This window comes from Oryctolagus cuniculus, chromosome 5 (genome assembly GCF_051225735.1).
Source record: "Oryctolagus cuniculus isolate XC-2025 breed Fujian yellow rabbit chromosome 5, ASM5122573v1, whole genome shotgun sequence".
Classification (NCBI taxonomy): Eukaryota; Metazoa; Chordata; class Mammalia; order Lagomorpha; family Leporidae; genus Oryctolagus; species Oryctolagus cuniculus.
Window position 1 is genome coordinate 144833018 of NC_142871.1, and position 20442 is coordinate 144853459.

Consider the following 20442-nt stretch of genomic DNA (forward strand, 5'->3'; position numbering starts at 1 on the left):
GATACTCAACTCCCACATTCCCTGTAGCAAGTCAGCTCCAGCTTTTCATTAAATCACCAGAGAATAACAAAATGTCCCTCTTCCAAGGTGTGGCGCCCTCCGTGGAAGCCTTCGATAAGCTGATGAACGGTATGGTGGCTGAGTTCTTAAAGAACAGTAGGATCCTTGCTGGTGATGTAGAGACTCACGTGAGTACTTTCTACCCCTGTTGGCTGGGGAAAGTTTGGAATGAGCAGCCCAGCCTCTGACAACTCAAACAGTGTGATGACTTTTTTTCTGTAAATTTGTTTACACAAGCTAGGCATGTGGTAGCCAAAATATTTGTGTATGCATGCATTCATTCATTCCTGCAACGCTTACTGATTGCACACCACCAGGCTCTGTCCTTGAAGCTGGGAGTAGAGTTGAACATATCAGGCCATGCCCTGCCCTCACAGGACTGCCACCTGACTCTGGAAAACAGACAGTAGACAAAAAGCCTTCACAAAGAGCATGGAAAATGTGTCTTATGAAAAACTGATGCATGGTTTTCAAACACTTTTTGTATCACAGTAAGCTTATTGTTTCATCCCATCTTCCACAAACTTCTTGAAGCCCCCTTGTGTATAAATTCGTTCAGGTAGCAAATGTGACAAAAATGTAAGAAAGCAGGGTCATGATACAGAAAATGCCTGGAGCGGAACTGTTGTTTGAGATGTGGGACAATATTTGCTGAGGTGACAGGTGAGCAAAGATCTGAGTGGAGAAGGGAGTGAACTGTGTAGTGAGGTGAGCAAGAAGGAAACAGAGAGGGGGAAAGCCCAGAGGAGGGACCACGCTCAGCATGGCCTCTGCAGAGGAGGCCAAGGAGAAGGTGAGAAAGGAGAGAGACAGCAAGGAGCCAGAGCCCAGCAGGGCCTTCTCAGCCACAGTAAGGGACTCACTCTTCTACGTGTGATAACAAGACACAGAACACTAGGCAGAGGACTGGGCACCACTTGATTGATGCTGTAAAAAAGATCCTCTGGCTCATCTGACTCAGTCACCAGCCAGCTTCTCGTCTCTTCAAAGTGCAGCTTGAGAGTGTCACCTCACACCCATTAGAATGGCCTTTATCATCATAATGACAGGACTAAGAGTCAAAGGTATCACATAAACAAGACTAGTGTCTGCAAATACTAACCGATAGAATCAAAAAGGGAGAGAATGATCCAACATGGGAAGTGGGATACACAGCAGACTCATAGAATGGCAGATGTCCTAAACAGCACTCTGGCCTCAGAATCAGCCCTTAAGGCATTCGGATCTGGCTGAAAAGCCCATGAGAGTATTTCAGGCATGGAAAGCCAATAAACTCTGGGAAAAAAAATGTCCTAAATGAAAGATCTCTGCGAGTAAGATCCCAGTGGAAAGAACAGGTCATCAAAGAAGGAGGTACCTTTCTCTAAAGGGAAGAAAGAAAGAAAGAACTTCCACTTTGACTATGACCTTGTCTAAATATGATCAGAGTCGGCAAATTCAAAAGGCTTCCATAGCCTTGGCAACTCATGACAAGTGCCTAGGGAGATTACTGACGCCATAAACAGGAGTGTCGATTTGTTAAGTCAACAACAGGAGTCACTGTGCACTTACTCCTCATGTAGGATCTCCATCCTTAATGTGCTGTACATTGTGATTTAATGCTATTACTAGTACTCAAACAGTAGTTTTCACTTTGTGCTTCTGTGTGGGTGCAAACTGTTGAAATCTTTACTTTATATATACTAAATTGATCTTATGTATATAAAGAGAATTGAAAATGAATCTTGATGTGAATGGAAGGGGAGAGGAAGCGGGAAAGGGGAGGGTTGCAGGTTGGAGGGAAGTTATGGGGGGGAAAAAGCCATTGTAATCTATAAGCTGTACTTTGGATATTTATATTCATTAAATAAATGTTAAAATAAAATAAAATAAAATAAAGAGATACAAAGCAGAAAAAAAAGGCCTCTATCAAGAAAATACTAGGAATTGTTGGCGAGGGTATGGAGAAATCAGAACCCTTGGGCCCTGTTGGTGGAAATGGAACATAGTTTAGCCATGGTGGAAAAGAGTGATGGCTCCTCAAAGTGTTAACAGTGGAATTACCATATGTTCTATCAGGTCCACTTCTTGATATAACTCCCACAACTGAAGGCAGGGTCTCAGAGAGATACTGTACATGCCACAGCATTACTTACAATAGCCAAAAGGTGGAAAACAGCTCACATATCCATTGACAGATGAATGGATAAATAAAATGTGGCTCGTATGCACAAGGGAGTTGATTCATCCTTGGAAAGGAGGAGGATCCTGTTAGATGCTGCAACATGGGTGAACATATACCATCTGGGTGCATGGGGTAGTCAAGAGTGAAGGGGGGCAGTGGAATGGGGCTGCCAAGGGCTGGCAGAGGAAAGGAGAGTGAGCTGTTGTTTAATGGGGACAGAGTTTCAGTTTTGCAAGATGAAAATGTTTCGTTCGGGTATTGTTTGTACAGCAAGGCGGATACGCTTGCTGCTGCTGAGCTGTAAGCTTACAAATGGGCAAGGTGGACAGTTTTATGTTAAGTGTGTCTTACTACGATTTGGAAAAAAAGTATAGGTTGAGGGAAAACAAAACCATAGAATTGAGAATCTCTGGATGGGAAAAGACCCTTAAAGGTAATCTAAGCCAATCTCCCAGTTTTAGACTTTTCCTATTTTTTTAAAAATGTTACTGTCATCCGTGAGGTGGGCCATTATTTGCCTACCTATAACAAAAATCAAATGTAATAGGCTAACCAATCTGAAAAACTTAGAAAGAAATGTATTGCCAGGTTCTTCTTTTTCATTGGATTTTGTTTCTCTTGGAGAATTGAATTCTAAATCCATCTGCCTATAAATTTCTCAGATTTGAGAAAATGCTGGAAAAAATCGTCTTCAGTATAGATTCAAAAAATCTGATTATTGAAAAAAGTTGTGATTTAAGAGTTTCTAAAAATATAAAAAAGGGTTCTTTGCCTCTCACCCCTCCCCCAGTTAGACACCATAGGCAACACTCAAGCACCAGTGTTCTGGATTATACCAGTTATACCAGAAGTTTGTCATTAAATTGTCACTTATTTCACCACACTGCAGTGTAACTGTTTGTCACATCTAAGACAAAGATTCTTTATTCTATTAAGTATTTCTATGGAAGTACCCGTTGCTGAAAAAGGGGTAGTTTTGACATACTCTGAGTTCCAAAAAAGTCTAAGTACTAAGGCATGTTGGCTTTAAACGTAACGCACAGCTCCACCGTTGCTCTGGTCTGAGATGTGTATGCACCACGGTGTTGGCCGAGCCTCTTGTCTTCTGAGGCATGGCAGTACCTGAAAGCTAACCAAAGAACCTTGTCCCCAGGTAAAGAAGGTGTTTGCAGGATTGTTGAATGTTTACTCTGGTGAATACTAGCATGGTGATTCCCACATCATTGTTGCTATGAACTAATGGTAGCTGACATCATGCTTCTGGGTACACAGTGCGTGGTAACTCCTATGAGCCTGCGTCACAGAACAGAAATAGAAACTTCTTAGCGGAGACCACTGAGGCCTTCAGGCACTTAACTTTGCATTTTAAAAAATGTAGGATTTGCATTCTAAGTCTTCAAATTATAGCACTTTATATTCTTTTTCAAATTGAGTAATCAAGTGTAGCTTTATTTACATGAAGTTTTTTTTTTCTCTCCATTCAAAGGAAAGAATATTCTCAATTAGGAGTATGTACTAGTTACAGAAGCTTATATTTTCACTAGTTTTAAAGAAATGGAATAAAGAAGGGAAAAGAAGAAAGGGAGGGAGGAGATAATGCAGAAAAGAGGAAGGAAGGAAATCAGGGAAGAAGGAGACAGGGAGGGAGAAACACTTGTCTTCTGAAAGTTTAGACCCTGGTTCTACAACACAAAGAAAAGAACAGGCAGCTACAGACCATCTGCCCATTACTTTAATACTTTGAACAAGTAGTTTATTTTTTCTCTCTTATAGAACCATGTGTCATTGGTATTAAGCTTGCAGCTGCTGCTCTCATATGAGCCAGAAATGGGGGTTGAACTTTGTTCTAAGAACACACCTGTTGCCTTGAAAAAAAAAAGCCCCTCACATACCTGATTGTACAGTATGGAAATTTGAGAATGACACAAATGTGCATCGTGCTAAATCTTGTCCCTATGCTTGAAAGCTGCTTCACAGATACCAATAATGAACAAGGGCCGCCCAGCTATGATTTAACGTCTGTCTCGATGTGTTGGCTGCCGGGCGGGCTTAATTTACTGAAGACTCAATAGTCTATTGACGGAACAGACCACAAAAAAGGGGAACTAATAGCTACAATTAGGAAGCTCTGCTGAGCCGAAGAACACAACAGGTTTAGAAAAGATTAGATTTTATAAAGCCTTTCTTACACGCAACATAAACCAAAGGGCTTATTTAAATTACTCCTCAAGCCAAGGACACTGACACAGCTTGCACCCCTTTAAAAAAAAAAAAGAATGAACAATTCAGCATTCGATAATAGATGTTTAGCGTAAATATAATCCAAATATAGTGCTCGCTGTCGAAGTTTCTCCAAAAACTGAACCTACATAAACCCAAGCTCTTGATTGAACATCATTTACCCATAAGTGAACTAATGTGATTTTTGGGGGGAGAAGAGAGAGTATTTTTAGCAAAAATGTCTTAGTATTATTCATGGTATATGGTACTCATCTCTGGTCTGTTTCTTAGTGATTTGATAATTATTAAGCAACTTCAAATCATAGATGTTCCTAACCCAAATCCTTTTTGAAGTTTTGTAGGATTTATATTTTTCATTGTTTCTTGGGGTCTGGAACATTAATTTCCTGTTCTTGATTAAAGTAGACTTTCAAAACCTCTTTTACTGGGGCCAGCATTGTGTTGTAGTGGGTAAAGTCACCGCCTGTGGCACCCACATCCCATATGGGTGCCGGTTCAAGTCCTGGCTGCTCCACTTCCAATCCAGCTCCATGCTAATGGCCTGGCTAATGCAGCAGAAGATGGTTTAAGTCCTTGGGCCCCCGTCACCCACCTGGGAGATCTGGAAGAAACTCCTGGATCTGAGTTTCAGCCTGGCCTAGCATTGGCTATTGTGACCATCTAGAGAGTGAACCAGCAGATGGAAGATCTCTCTCTCTCTCTCTCTCTCTGTAACTCTGACTTTCTAAATTAATTAATTAATTAAAAAACCCCATCCTTTATTAATTGTTCAGTAAAAGTGGGAGGATCAGGGGTCAGGCATTTAGTGTAGCAGTTAAGATTCCTGCATACCACATCAGAGTACCTGGTTTGATCCTCAGCTCTGTTTCCTGATTTTAGCTTCTTGCTAATGATGCATCCTGGGAGGCAACAGGTGATGGCTCACATAGTTGGTTCCCTGCCACCCAAATGGGAGACCTGCATAGAGTCCCTGGCTAGTGGCTTTGGCCCTGGCCCTGCCCAAGTCCCAGCTGTTGTGGGCATTTGAGAGATGAGATGAGATGAGATGAGATGATGAGATGAGAGCTCTATCTCTCTGTGTGTTCCTCTTCCTCTCAAATAAATACAACTTTTTAAAATGTGATAATCGAAGTTTGAGCCAAAGGGCCATACAGCTCAGCTGCACACAGTGCACAAGGAGCACACAGCGACTGAGACACATGCCACAAAATGTGACATCCTTGTGTTCTACTTCATTAAGGACATTTTCTGACACTTGGTAAAGCCCGATTTTTGATGGGTAACAATCACTATACTGGATGTTTCTAGTCTTTATCATTTATTTCAATCCTCTACAAAATGTTTCCTTCGTTTTATGCTGTACTGGTTGGGTAATGCATTTGGAGTTGCAGAGTGAGACGTATTGCCTTCTCTGACCAGCACTAGCAGTTTGTATCTGGAGTTTAGAGCTGGCTCTACCCTCTCCAGCATGACCTTGATCTTGTCCCTGATAGTCCTTAACAAGACAGAGCCACATCCTTTATCTGGGCCCCTGGTTGTCAATAGCCAGTGCCAGTGACTCTTCAGTTACCTCCGCCTTAAAGCAGAAGGGGGCTATGAGGGCTCCAGATGAAGGGCTTGCAATAGAGTTTTTGTCACCATGATCAAGTGTATCCTGTGCTATGTCAAGGAAAAGAAAGACATGGGTCAGAGAACGGACGCACTAAAAATAAACTATCTTCACACTTTACAATGATCCCGAGAAAATCTGCCGGCCGCATTTACAAAGACAGTCCCTCTGAGAGTCTGTCCTGGGGTCCTTTCATAGCCCTTCTCCCTGGAATTAATCGTAATCCAAACTCTGGAATAAATAGCATAACAATATGTTTGTTTATTTTCCTAATTCTGTCTGTATTCTTCCAGTTTTCTTGAATTCAGAAAACATTCATGAGTCATTTGTACTCCTTAAAAACATGATGCTTGGTGCTTTGTAGTCTGGATCTGTGCAGGATCCCCAGCCCCAGCCCCAGAGGGTTGGAAGCCCCAGTCTGGGGCTAACTCAGAACCAGCCCGTTCGGCACAGATCTCCTGGCTACCCGAATTGCCTTCAAGCATGTTGGTCCTCCCCTCCACTTCCAGTCTCCTGCTAATTGTTTTAGTTTGAACGTTTATTTGTATCATAACTAGACACAGAGTATCTCGGCAATCACAAGCCCAAAGGATCTGTCTATCTTTCAGTTTCTCCACATGGCATAGATCCAAAGCATGACTTCCATAAAGAGTTCTGCCTGGGGTTGTGGGGCAGGCTTTATATCAGACATCTTCCCCTGTGGCTGTCTTAGCCATCAACAATGGGATTTTTGGAGAAGGAAGCACTCAGAAATCATCTGTTCCAATTACATGCCCCTTTTCTTCTTTCTCACTGCCTTTCCCTTTCTTCTTCCTCCCCACTCTTCCTTTTATCTTTCGTCCTCTTTTCTTTAAATACATTGTTTTTCTTTTTTCTTTCTCCATCCCTTGCTCCTTCCATCTTTGTTTCTCCTTCCTCCCTCCCTCCCTCCCTCCCTCTTTACCCTCTTCCCTTCTCCCCCACTTCCCTGCTTCCTTCCTGTCTTTCTGTCTCCTGCAGAGAAGGGGCCTGCACCTGGAGAGGTCAGGTGATGAGGTCAGTTGCTGGAGGACCACAGAGACTTGGTGGCAGGGCAGGAGCAGAGGCCGCAGTCTCAGTGCACCATGTTGGCAGACACTGCTCTGATCCCCTGGGCAGCTGTGTATCAGCAGCTTTGTAGGCACTGGGTCCCCTATGAGAAGCAAGATGGCACTGACCTGCCCCTCTCACCCTCTCTTCCATTTGTGGTGCAGGCTGAGCAGAGAGGGTGGAAAGCTTCTGTCACTTCCCAGTGTCTCTCCGCTGGGTGAGGCAGTAGGGGCCGCGTGTCCCTCACACATCCTCACTTCTGTCCCATCTCACTGGCCTCATCTCAGCCTGGTCATTACTCACTGTGCCGTTGCTATTAAATTTGCAGAATTCACAGAGGTCACAGACAGGCCAGTCTCACTTATCATTGCTTCCCAAGAACATGGAGAATTTTTATTCTCAGCACTGAACACATACTTTGCTACCAGACATGCTTTGACTCACAGCCCACGTCCTGCTGAGTTGCTGACCTTACTTGGACATAGTGTGACCACTTTTTCACTTAGGGAAATTTGTTTTTAGACCATAGCATTCCCATCTCTCTCACTGAGCATTCTGATTTCATGTCAGGTTTAGAGTGTAGGGCCCTGGCTAGTAAGAGACTGGACTTGGACTCAAAACATCTTTGAAGGGCCACCAGGTGTCACCAACCACTAGGATTGGCCTGTTTACCAAAAATGAAAGCTAGCACCAAAATATCTTGCCAAAACAAAGAATTGGGTTCCATGAGTCTCTAACTTAACTGTTTTCTTCCTAGACAGCAAATATGCTTTTTGTCATACTCTTGCTGGAGTAGTTGTTTAGTCTGTTTCTTAATGTATTTTTGAATAAGTAATCTATTTGTATGAGTGCAAGAATGCCAGTCAGATAAAGCAAGACATTAAGAAGTATACCAATCCGCATGTTTTTACTGTAAATAGATACTTTTTTTTCTTTCATGGCTTCTAGATTTTGAGTTGCCATTTAAAAGCTTTTCCTTGTAATACTTTCCATGGCTTCATTCTTCGTGCCCACACATGTGCAGGTGGGACTGGATCTCGATGCGTGCTGTAAGGTTGGACCCAGCTTCCCTTCAAGGATCTCCATTGTTCCCATCGCCACTTATTCATCAGTCACTTCCCTCACGGAATGACATGCTGCCTTTATCATGCACCAGAGCCTGCATGTCTCAGGGTGAACGTTTGGATTTTCTGTTCATCCCCCCAAGCTCTCTGTCTGCTCCTGTGTCACACCACACTGTCAGAGCTGCTGGGCGTGCAGAGTGTGTTTCATGTGCTCGCTGTGGTTCCTCTGCCTCTTGCTCTTCCTCTCCTCTCCAGATTTGCCTTTTCATCTGTATCCAGAGAAAATGTCAGTGTCTTTACTGGGATCAAGTTAAACTTATAAATTAATATATTTAAAAAGTCCATCAGTGTAATATTGAGTTGTCTTATCCCAGAACAGGATACGTCATTCCATCAGCTCAGGCCCATTTTTGTACCCTCCAGGGATTTTTTTCTGACAGGATTTTTGCACAATTCTTGAGTCTGTTTTGGGGGAGAGCATTACCATTGCTAAGAAATGGACTGGTTTCATCTGTGAATTTCCTCATTTTAAAACATTTTTATTTATCTATTTAAAAGGCAAACAGACAAAAGGGACACAGAAAGATCCAGTCAACTAGTAGCTGGCTCACTCCCCCAAGTGCCCAAGTGGCCTGGGCTAGGCCAGGCCAACATCAGGAACTCAGTGACAGAGCTGTCTTCCAGGTTGTGCCTTAACAGGAAGTTGGAGTCAGGAGCCCAACAGGGATTCTGACCCTGGTTGTCCAATATAGAAAAAGGTCGTCCCAAGTGGCATCTTTTATTAAATATTTTAATTTAGTCACTTACTTTTATTTTATTTGAAAGGGGGAGAGAGAGAGAGAGAAAGAGAGAGAGAGAGAGAGAGAGAGAGAGAGAGAAAGAGAAAGAGATCTGCTGATTTACTCCCCCAAATGCCAACAATGGCCATGACTGGGCTAGGCCAAAGTCTCCCACATGGACAGCAGAGAGCCAAGTCCTTGGGCCATCACCTCTCGCCTCCCAGGTGCATGTAAACAGGAAGCTGAATCCAAAGTGCAGGAGCTGGGATGTGGTGTGCGTGCGTCCTAGGCTATGAAGTTGTTCTTCATAGAAGTGACGGCTCCTGATTTCTTTGTTTTGCTTTTCTCTGGCTACTTTTCTTCAGTTGCCCACTTTTCTTGATGTTTTGCATAACTTTTCAGTTGATTATCCAGATAGTGTTTAACAAATATTAATAGTGGCTTATCTTTGAGCAAGAATGACAGCCCAGTAAGTATGCTTATTCTGAGTTGAAAGTGTTTGTGTGATCATTTTTTAACATTCAAATCTGGGTCTTTTTTTAAATACCACAGTTAAATTTTGTCTACTCACTTTTTAGCACTGATGGAGACAATCATTATTATTTTTCTCCTTAGATATTTGAATATGATTAATTATATTCATATATCTCCTAATATTGAGCCATCCTTAAATTTAGGAGACTGTAATTATGTGGAAATGACAACTCCAAACTTTGTTCTTTGTTTCTTTCAAGATGTTCAAGGAATTTCCCATTTGACAAAGGAAAATATGAAGTTTTCTGAGTCATATTAGAACTCATTTGTTCAATAAAAATATGCAGTTTTTGAAAAAAATTTTTTTTAATTTGACAGGTAGAGTTATAGACAGTGAGAGAGAGAGAGAGACAGAGAGAAAGGTCTTCCTTCTGTTGGTTCACCCCCAAAATGACCGCCACAGCCGGTCAATCCGAAGCCAGGAGCCAGGTGCTTCTCCTGGTCTCCCATGCAGGTGCAGAGGCCCAAGCACTTGGGCCATCCTCCACTGCCCTCCCGGGCCACAGCAGAGAGCTGGACTGGAAGAGGAGCAACTGGGACTAGGATCTGGCCCCAATATAGGATGCTGGTGCCGCAGACGGAGGATTAACCAAGTAAACCACGGCGCCGGCCCAAAAAATCTTAATGTCTTAAGTTTTATTACTGATATATTATTAAAGCAAATGAACTTTAAACATCTTTTTATGCTTAAAACCATTGCTTTCTTATAGTACATTCTTATTTCAGACCTTCTCTCCAGAGGAAGAAATTACTTTTTAGCATAGATTCATAGTTAAACCCTAGCCAACAGATTAGAAATGTTTAATTGTTGAGAAAAAATTCAAATTACCTTTAGAACAGCAGTTATGGTTTTGGAATTTTTTTAGTGCTATGCACATAACCTACGTTTTTCAAGTTTCAAGTGTAAATACACCAGCAACAACAACAACGTATAGGGAGTACAGCGCATCCTGCTTCTTGCATTACTCATTATTGCCTGTACTAACAATTTAAGCAGGAAGAGGAAGAGCCTCCACAATGAAATTAGTCTTTACTGGTCTGTTTTCAGTAGCAGATTCTTTAGGGGCAATTGAATTCTTTGACTGAGTAAGTCAGACACAGCAGAATCCTCACCAGCACTGCTGAATCTGACAGAGATTCCTGTGCTGCATAGAGTTCATGATGGAATGGGCGGAATCGTGTACTGGGTGAAGAAAGTCCAGGTTGTTCCTTCCATGCTGGCCATGAATGGATGCACGCAGTGGCTGTGGTTCTTAATTCTCTGCTTCTGTAGAACAGCAGCCTGGTTCTCCCTTTCTGTTCTTTGTTCCCTGGAATAAGCAAAATGAAACAACAGACATACATAGTGACAAATTCTGAGCATGGCCATGGCCTCCTGTGGTTAGGGGTAAAACTTATCACCTGTACCTTTTATTCTGCACCTGGAAAAATTAGATTGAGCCTTGCATGAATGTCATTGCTCTATGTAAACGCACAGTGTCTGTCTATAGCTCAGAGTGCCATGTTTCACTTACCTGTTTTCCCTGCCTTTTTCTTTCTCCACTATCTTTCCTTCTTTCTAAAACTATGCCAATAATTGGAACATCTGTTATTGTTTTCTATCTGGATTTCAGGGTAACTTAATTACCTGAAGGCTGGAGGCTGCCTCAGCATTAATACTTTGTCCAAAAGTAATGACCTCTTTACATTCTGATTTCATTTAGATTATTATTTCTACACATGTGCCCATCCCCACAGAACTCTCTCGCTCGCTCGCTCGCTCACTTGCTCTCGCTCTCACTCTCCATTCTACTAAGAATTCCTCATAATATTCACAATACCATTTTCATTACATTAAGTTTGGGCCAACTATATAACTGCCCAGGCCCGAGAGTCAGGTTGACTCTAGGAAACGTGTTTGTAGACTTGTTACTATGCATATAACAAATATAAGATGTTTCCCAACCTTAGTATGTTTTTTCCTTTTCAGTTGTATGAGCATACTTCAAAACATTCATGGAAACATACAATTAAAAGGTGATTTTTGGTACAAAAATATTTGAAATTCAAGCATAGTTTTTTCATAATGTGCATTTTCCATGAACTTTTTAAATTACCACTGTATTTAGATTGTGGCTTAACACTGTTCATTTAAACATATGGCAGTCTATATACATGTTATAACACATTACGAGCCAAGTCTTTTAATATGTCAAATATGTTTTGTTTGTATAAAAGAAAACAGGATAGCCAGTGAACTAATAATTTATAACTTATGTGTGTTTGCACATAAGATCCTTCTCTTTCAGGAACGTCTTTTTAAATATTAAAAAAATTAAGATATTTGGGGCTGGCGCCGTGGCTCACTAGGCTAATCCTCCTCCTTGCAGCGCCGGCACACCGGGTTCTAGTCCCGGTCAGGGCGCCGGATTCTGTCCCGGTTGCTCCTCTTCCAGGCCAGCTCTCTGCTGTGGCCAGGGAGTGCAGTGGAGGATGGCCCAGGTGCTTGGGCCCTGCACCCCATGGGAGACCAGGAGAAGCACCTGGCTCCTGGCTTCGGATCAGTGCAGTGCGCAGCGCGCCAGCCGCGGCGGCCATTGGAGGGTGAACCAACGGTAAAGGAAGACCTTTCTCTCTGTCTCTCTCTCACTGTCCACTCTGCCTTTCAAAAAAAAAAAAAATTTAAGATATTTGGAATGCCTATATTTGTCTTCCCAATTGATTTAAGTAAAATGGATTAACATACAAGTAAGGTAGTATGACATATGGCTTTGGGCCACCTGCTGAGTGCTGGGACTTATTACAAGATTCCAGAATTATGCTGTTTGCCCTGCCCTGTCTTTCAGTGTCTTAGCACTGTGCCCATCATAAGTGCTTAATAACTGTCTGCTATATGAATACATCAAGTTATCAATGAATAATTGAATCAATGGATGCGTGAGTTTACATAGTTACTATGGCTGGCAATTTGAATCAAGCCAAAACCTAGATTATCAGTTTTTAAAAAGTCAAAGTTATGAGCCATGGATTAGCCAAGTAAAATATTGAGAAGCAGACTATTAAATGATGGCTGCGTCTCCTTAGATTTTTACCACACACACTTGAATTGCTTTATCTAGTGCCTTCTTCATTGCCTTCATTCTCCTTTCGGTGCTGTAGTTGAGGAAAGTGAGCCATTGAAGGACTCGAGCTTTTAGACAGCTTAGCAAGAGACAACCACTCAGAGAATTTATCAGTGTATTGACTAGGTAGTTCCTGCCACTGGGCTGTGCTCTATCTGAGACAAGATATTTTTGTGAACCTTGCTATAAACATTTTAAGCTGAAGGTCAGTGTTTCAGAAAAATTCAAATTTTGTTTGGCTTTTCTGTTTGCATTGCATTTTGGTGTGTCTCTCTCCTCTCAATCATTAACATTCACAATGATAGTGATCGGGCAAGAAATAACTTTGGAATTTGAAAGGGCAAATTGAGAAATTAAATTTTTGGCTAAGGCTTCACCATGCATTTTCAATAATCAAATCTTCCTGGTTTTAAGAGTCTTTAGCTGAATTAATAACACTGTAAACATCTGGGTGGGAAGTGAAAAACCCAGTGAATTATCTCAATCTATCCAAATACAGACAGTGCTAAACTTTTAAATGAGACCTCCTCTCCCAGTTTATTGGGAGAATCTGGGATGGCACTTTCCCATAGATCTAATGTGAGCCATGGATGGTTAAGTTCCATGCAAAGAAACAGAGGAGCTGCTGCCCGTGTGCAGGACATAGGTGGCTGCCATCCAGAAACTATGTCCCTGGTGCAGAGTCTGTGAGGACAACTGCAGGAACTTTCTTTTTTTTTAACTTTTATTTAGTAAATATAAATTTCCAAAGTACAGTTTATGGATTACAATGGCTTCCCCCCACCATAATTTTCCTCCCACCCACACCCCTCCCATCTCCCGCTCCCTCTCCCATTCCATGCACATCAAGATTCATTTTCAATTCTCTTTATATACAGAAGATGGATTTAGTATATATTAAGTAAAGATTTCATCAGTTTGCACCCACACAGAAACACAGAGTGTAAAATATTGTTTCAGTACTAGTTATAGCATTACTTCACATTGGACAACACATTAAGTACAGATCCCACATGAGAAGTAAGTACACAGTGACTCCTGTTGTTGACTTAACAATTTGACACTCTTGTTTATGGCGTCAGTAATCTCCCTAGGCTCTAGTCATGAGTTGCCAAGGCTATGGAAGCCTTTTGAGTTCGCCAACTCTGATCATATTTAGACAAGGTCATAGTCAAAGTGGAAGTTCTCTCCTCCCTTCAGAAAAAGGTACCTGTTTCTTTGATGGCCCTGTTCTTTCCACTGGGATCTCACTCATGGAGATCTTTCATTTAGGTCTTCTTCTTCTTCTTCTTCATCTTCATCTTCATCTTCTTCATCTTCTTCATCTTCTTCTTTCTTTTTTTTTTTTTCCAGAATGTCTTGGCTTTCCATGCCTGAAATACTCTCATGGGCTTTTCAGCCAGATCCGAATGCCTTAAGGGCTGATTCTGAGGCCAGAGTGCTGTTTAGGACATCTGCCATTCTATGAGTCTGCTGTGTATCCCGCTTCCCCTGTTGGATCGTTCTCTCCCTTTTTGATTCTATCAGTTAGTATTAGCAGACACTAGTCTCGTTTGTGTGATCCCTTTGACTCTTAGACCTATCAGTGTGATCAACTGTGATCTGAAATTGATCACTTGGACTAGTGAAATGGCATTGGTACATGCTACCTTGATGGGATTGTATTGGAATCCCCTGGCATGTTTCTAACTCCATCATTTGGGGCAAGTCCGATTGAGCATGTCCCAAATTGTACATCCCCTCCCTTTTTTATTCCCACTCTTATATTTAACAGGGATCACTTTTCAGTTAAAATTTAAAAACCTAAGAATAATTGTGTGTTAATCACAGAGTTCAACCAATAGTACTAGAACAAAGAAAAAATACTAAAAGGGATAAAGTATTACACTGTACATCAACAGTCAGGACAAGGGCTGATCAAGTCACTGTTTCTCATAGTGTCCATTTCACTTCAACAAGTTTCCCCTTTGGTGCTCAGTTAGTTGTCGCTGATCAGGGAGAACATATGATATTTGTCCCTTTGGACTGGCTTAATTCGCTCAGCATAATGTTTTCCAGATTCCTCCATCTTGTTGCAAATGACTGGATTTCATTGTTTTTGACTGCTGTATAGTATTCTATAGAGTACATGTCCCATAATTTCTTTATCCAGTCTACTGTTGATGGGCATTTGGGTTGATTCCAGGTCTTAGCTATTGTGAATTGAGCAACTGCAGGAACTTTCAACTGAGTAATTTTAAGTCTAGTACTTGAAAAAATGGAGACTTGTACTTTGTATGTATGGGTTTTGTGTGTGTGTGTGTGTGTGTTTAAGTATCAGCAACATTTTTTTCCTTTCTTTTTTCTTTTTTTTGAGAGGCACAGAGACAAAGGTCAATGCCTTCCCAGGCATAGTAACGGAACTGGATTGGAAGTGGAGCAGCCGGGACACAAACTGGCTTAACCTGCTGCTGTGCCATAATACCTGTCCCTAAGTCTGGTTTTGAAATGTTATTTTTGTAGTACTACATCTTTATATATTTGACAAAAATATCAGTATCTGATAGATGAGACATTCTGTAGAAAATTCTTAAGACCAGCACCATGGCACAGTTGGTTGGGCCGCTGCCTGCAGTGCTGCATCCCACATGGGAGCTGTTTGAGTTCCAGATGCTCCACCTCTGCTCCAGTTCCCTGCTAATGTGCCTGAGAAGGCAACAGAAGATGGCCCAAGTGCCTGGGTCCCTGAGCCCATGCGGGAGACACGGAAGAAGCTCCTGACACCTGGCTTTGGCCTGATGAAGCCCAGGCTGTTGTGACCATTTGGGGAGTGAACTAGCAGATGGGAGATCTCTCTCTCCCTCCTCATTTCTTCTGCCTTTCAAATAAATAAAATCTTTTAAAAAGAAAAGAAACCCTTCACAATGTAGGTTTTGGAGCAGCACTTATGTAATGCAAGATACTAGGAAAAAAATTCTTGCACCATACTTTTAGTTAAATGAAGAAGAAAAACAATAAAACAATAACAATAAATGAAAAATAGTTGTTTATTATAAATACTGATGCCTGGAAGAATGTGAGTTTCATTACAGAAAGACAAAGAAATGAGGATTTCTGTGCAGGGTCTGCATACTTTGAGCTGATGTTGAACCTGATTCTTCCTACTTTCACTGCTAAACAAGATTTTTCTTTCTTTTTATGTGAGTGTATAGTTACACTCCTTTGATGCTTAGCAACCGTTATAAGGGTAACCTTGGAATTCACTAGTGGGAGAGAAAAGGCAGGAAAAGAAATTTTCTGAGCATAGCTGAGCAGGAATTGAAAGCCAAGAGGGTAGGGTGATGGTACTTGCACCTAAGGAAGATTTGCCTTATTAAAATTGAAAAGTTTGCAAGGCTATACATTGAATTGCTGATGGTTGTCATCCTTGTGGTGGGTGGGATTGCTCAAAACTTTTCCTTCCTAAATGTCCATGTCTTTTGAATATTTCATTACAAGTGTGTTACTGTTAGTATCGGAAGAGGAGGAAAGGAATACCAAATAAATCTTGGGAGAGAGATACTGCCTGAAAGGAAGTTCACTGAGCAAGAAAAGGCAAAATGAAGAGACAATATGGGCAGCAAGATTCTGCACATGTTGCTGATTCTGCTCAGCTTGGTCACAGGGCACCCCAGTGCCATGGGAAAGCAAAGAGCTTTCACGGTCAAGCGTGCGTGGTGAAATCCACTCTAGCACGGTTGATGCCGGGTAGGCATGGGCGTTGAATGAGCAAAATCTGGCTCTTAAATTTTATAGCCACTGCAGGTCAACTTTGTTCATTTCCCATATGGGAGGTGATTGTGAAGAAAAGGAAAGAGAATTAACATTTGCTGAGAGCCTGTTTTGTGTCAGGCGCTCTGTACTGCTACCTGCAGACATGATTGATTTGATCATTAGGATAACCCTGGGGTTAACAACATTTAAGACAACCAAGCCTACAAAAGGTGACTTGCTTATGGCCATGCATCTAGTAAGGGGTAGAGTTGGATTCGATCTCTGGCCTACCTGCATCTGAATCTCAAGCTCATGGCATCTCTACAATAACACTCTTGCTTTCCAGTAGCTTCAGTCATTCTTTATTAATCTGCAGTTACTGAACTGCTATTGAAATCAAAGCTCTTCTATTAGCCAACCACTGGGTTAGTCCTCCAGAACCTGTCTTCTGCTTCGAAGTGAAAGGAATGTACAAGGGTACTTCAAGAAGTTCATGAAGGGGCTGGTGTTGTGGCACAGCAGGTTAAGCCACTGCCTGCGAAGCCAGCATCCCATATGGGCACCAGTTCGAGTCCTGGCTGCTCCACTTTCCATCCAACTCCCTGATAATGTACCTGGGAAAGCAGAAGAGTTCTTGGACCCTGGTACCCATGTGGGAGAACGGGAAGAAGCTCCTGGCTCCTGGCCCCTGGTTTGGGCCTGGCCCAGTCCTGGCCATTGCAGCCATTTGGGGAGTGAACCAGTGGATGGAAGATTCTCTCTCTCTCTCTCTCTCTCTCTCTGTCTCCCTCTATCTCTGTTCCTCCTAACTCTGCTTTTCAAATAAAATTGGGGAAAAAAAGTTCCTGGAAAGAGAAATTTTATTTTGGTGCAAAAAATAATTGCAATCCATGCATAGATTTTTTTTTTTTTTTTTGACAGGCAGAGTGGACAGTGAGAGAGAGAGAGAGAGAGAGAGAGAGAAAGGTCTTCCTTTTGCCGTTGGTTCACCCTCCAATGGCTGCCGCGGCCAGCGCATCGCGCTGATCCGAAGGCAGGAGCCAGGTGCTTCCTCCTGGTCTCCCATGGGGTGCAGGGCCCAAGCACTTGGGCCATCCTCCACTGCACTCCCGGGCCATAGCAGAGAGCTGGTCTGGAAGAGGAGCAACCGGGACAGAATCTGGCGCCCCGACCGGGACTAGAACCCCGTGTGCCGGCACCGCAAGGCGGAGGACTAGCCGATTGAGCCACGGCGCCAGCCCGCAATCCATGCATAAATTTTTCATAGTACATATTTTTCACGAACTTTTTGGAAGAACCCTGATACACATGAAATTTTTCTTCATCAAAAAAAACCTTTACTGGCTGGCGCTGTGGCTCACTTGGCTAATCCTCCACCTGCGGCACCGGCACCCCGGGTTCTAGTCCCGGTTGGGGCGCCGGATTCTGTCCTGGTTGCTCCTCTTCCAGTCCAGCTCTCTGCTGTGGCCCGGGAGTGCAGTGGAGGATGGCCCAAGTGCTTGGGCCCTGCACCCGCATGGGAGACCAGGAGGAAGCCCCTGGCTCCTGGCTCCTGGCTCCTGGCTTCGGATCGGCGCAGTGCACTGGCCATAGCGGCCATTGGAGTGTGAACCAACAGAAGGAAGACCTTTCTGTCTGTCTCTCTCTCTTTCACTGTCTAACTGCCTGTTAAAGTAAAAAAACTTTACCTTTTAATTCAATTTTCCCTGAACTTTTTGAAGTACCCTCAGATGAGCATGAAAAGTCAGATTAAGAATATGACTTAAATAGCATGGAGGGGAGGGACACACAACCTTCTTGAATAAGGAGGGCCATGTGGGTCTGATTTTTCTGAGTGGTCTTAAGGCAGCCAAGTCTCCTACCCTTGGGTAGACCTAAGATTCATCAACTGGGAAGCCTTTGCTGGCTGCCAAGTTGAAAGATTTGGTTTAAACATGTTGATAAAGTATTTTAGATTCCTTAAGTCAGAGAAAAACAAGTTGGAGAATTTGGAGAGGGGCCAATCTGCCAAGTATTTTGTAGCTACACAATGATTGAATTTGAAAATGAAGTTAATTTGGGAGAATGGTTTTGTTCAGAATACAAACTTGTAACAATATTCATGCCTGTCAGAGAAGCAAATGGCTTTACACATACAATGGTGTTTTCTTTCTTTTCCTATTCCTGTGCCCTGAGAAATCTTGCTTTTACCTCTGAATTTCTTGACCCTATTTTATATCAATTGCAATTATTTGTTATTTTGAAGAGTTCTATATCTAGCTTTTTCCATTACAAGGGTTGGTTTTATGTAATGGGTGCTGCAGACTTTTCTGCCCATACTGTGTTTGTAACCTGCTATTTAACTCAGACCATATGTTCCAGGCCTCCTGCTGTGTCAGTAAATTCAGGTCCATTTTTTAAAAAGTAATTTGAGGTCATTTTTTAAAAAGATTTATTTATTTATTTGAGAAGCAGAATTACAGACAGAGAGAGGGAGACAGGAGAGCTCTTCCATCCGCTGGTTCACTCCCCAAATGGCCACTACGGCTGGAGCTGGGCCGATTGAAGCCAGGAGCCAGAAGCGTCTTCCAGATCTCCCATGTGGGTGCAGGGCCTCAAGCACATGGGTCGTCTTCCACTGCCTTCCCAGGTGCATTAGCAGGGAGCTAGATGGGAAGTGGAGTAGCTGGGAATGGAACCAGTGCACATATGGGATGCCAGCACTACAGACTGAGGCTTAACCAGCTATGCCACAGCACCAGCCCCAACATTGTCATTTTTCATGAGTAGATAGTATTCATTACATGGCTACACCATAATTGAGTTTAACAATCACAGTTGTGTGTAAGTAAAATAACTTACAAGCAAGAATGCAGGTGAGGGCACAGCCCAGGTGTGACCCTGAGAAAGATTATCTCTTAAATTCTGTGCTCTGGGCCCCTCACTAGCTTCATCCTGGTCCTGGCCCTGCAAGATGGTCATCTGCTGTTCTTTATAATCATTTAAAAATCAGTGGCATTTGACTTATGTACACTTTTTACTCTATTACCATTCCTGACTGCCATGGATATCCTTATGGAAACATTGCTTGTATAATGATGCAATTATTATCTCAAGGAAAATTCCTACAATTGGAAGTGCTAGGCTAATACTTATTGATTGGCAAATATTTACTGCCAAATTGTTCTCCTGTCCCCACCATCCATACACACAAAACACACACACACACACGCACGCACACACACTGTACTAATTCATACTCTCACAGCATCTGAAGGTGCTTCAGGCTGTTCATTGGTAATTATTATTATTTTTATTTATTTATTTGACATTAGAGTTATAGACAGTGAGAGAGAGACAGAGAGAAAGGTCTTCCTTCCGTTGGTTTACTCCCCAAATGGCCGCTACGGCCGGCACTGCTCTGATCCGAAGCCAGGAGCCAGGTGCTTCCTCCTGGTCTCCCATGCGGGTGCAGGGGCCCAAGCACCTGGGCCATCCTCCACTGCCTCCCGGGCCACAGCAGAGAGCTGGACTGGAAGAGGAGCAACCAGGACTAGAACCTGGTGCCCATATGGGATGCCAGTGCTGCAGGCGGAAGATTAACCAAGTGAGCCATGGCGCTGGCCCCCATTGGTAATTATTAACTAAGAAAATAGGAATGGTAACTACATGATTTGAATAAACAATGATATTCATGGCATTGAATGTATAAAATGCTTTACCCTGTACTGAACCAGCAGAAAAGTAAAAACAACCCTCATAAATCATCCTTCCTGTAAAAAATAAAAATTATAAAGTCTACCTTTGATCCATTTGATGTACCAGGAAATTTGTTTAAACTGCCTTTGTGGTGTTTTATATAACATGTTTTGGATGGGTTTGGTAGGGTATTGAGGTCACCTTAACTAAGATTGGTAATGCACCTGAATATGGGGTATAACAGAGAACTGCAGGCATGGATGTAGAAGAAGATACTGGGGCTGTTTCTTGGTGTTAGAGGTGTGTGTTATGGCTGACGTAAATACTTCTGTGGGCTGGAAGTTACCAAGGCAACAGGCCTATTAATGAAGAATAAACCTCATTTATTATCAGTGCCTGAATGATGATTTTT

General features: G+C 42.5%; 1 protein-coding gene across 2 annotated transcripts in view; it reads left to right on the forward strand.

The window, feature by feature from the left end:
- CAP2 (cyclase associated actin cytoskeleton regulatory protein 2) overlaps nucleotides 1-20442 on the forward strand; it is a 159006-nt gene that overhangs the window by 27657 nt on the left and 110907 nt on the right. For both annotated transcript variants that reach the window (XM_002720865.6, XM_070074305.2), the window contains exon 3: nucleotides 88-188. In XM_002720865.6, coding sequence (XP_002720911.2) covers nucleotides 88-188 — 101 coding nt within the window. The remainder of the gene's footprint in view (nucleotides 1-87; nucleotides 189-20442) is intronic.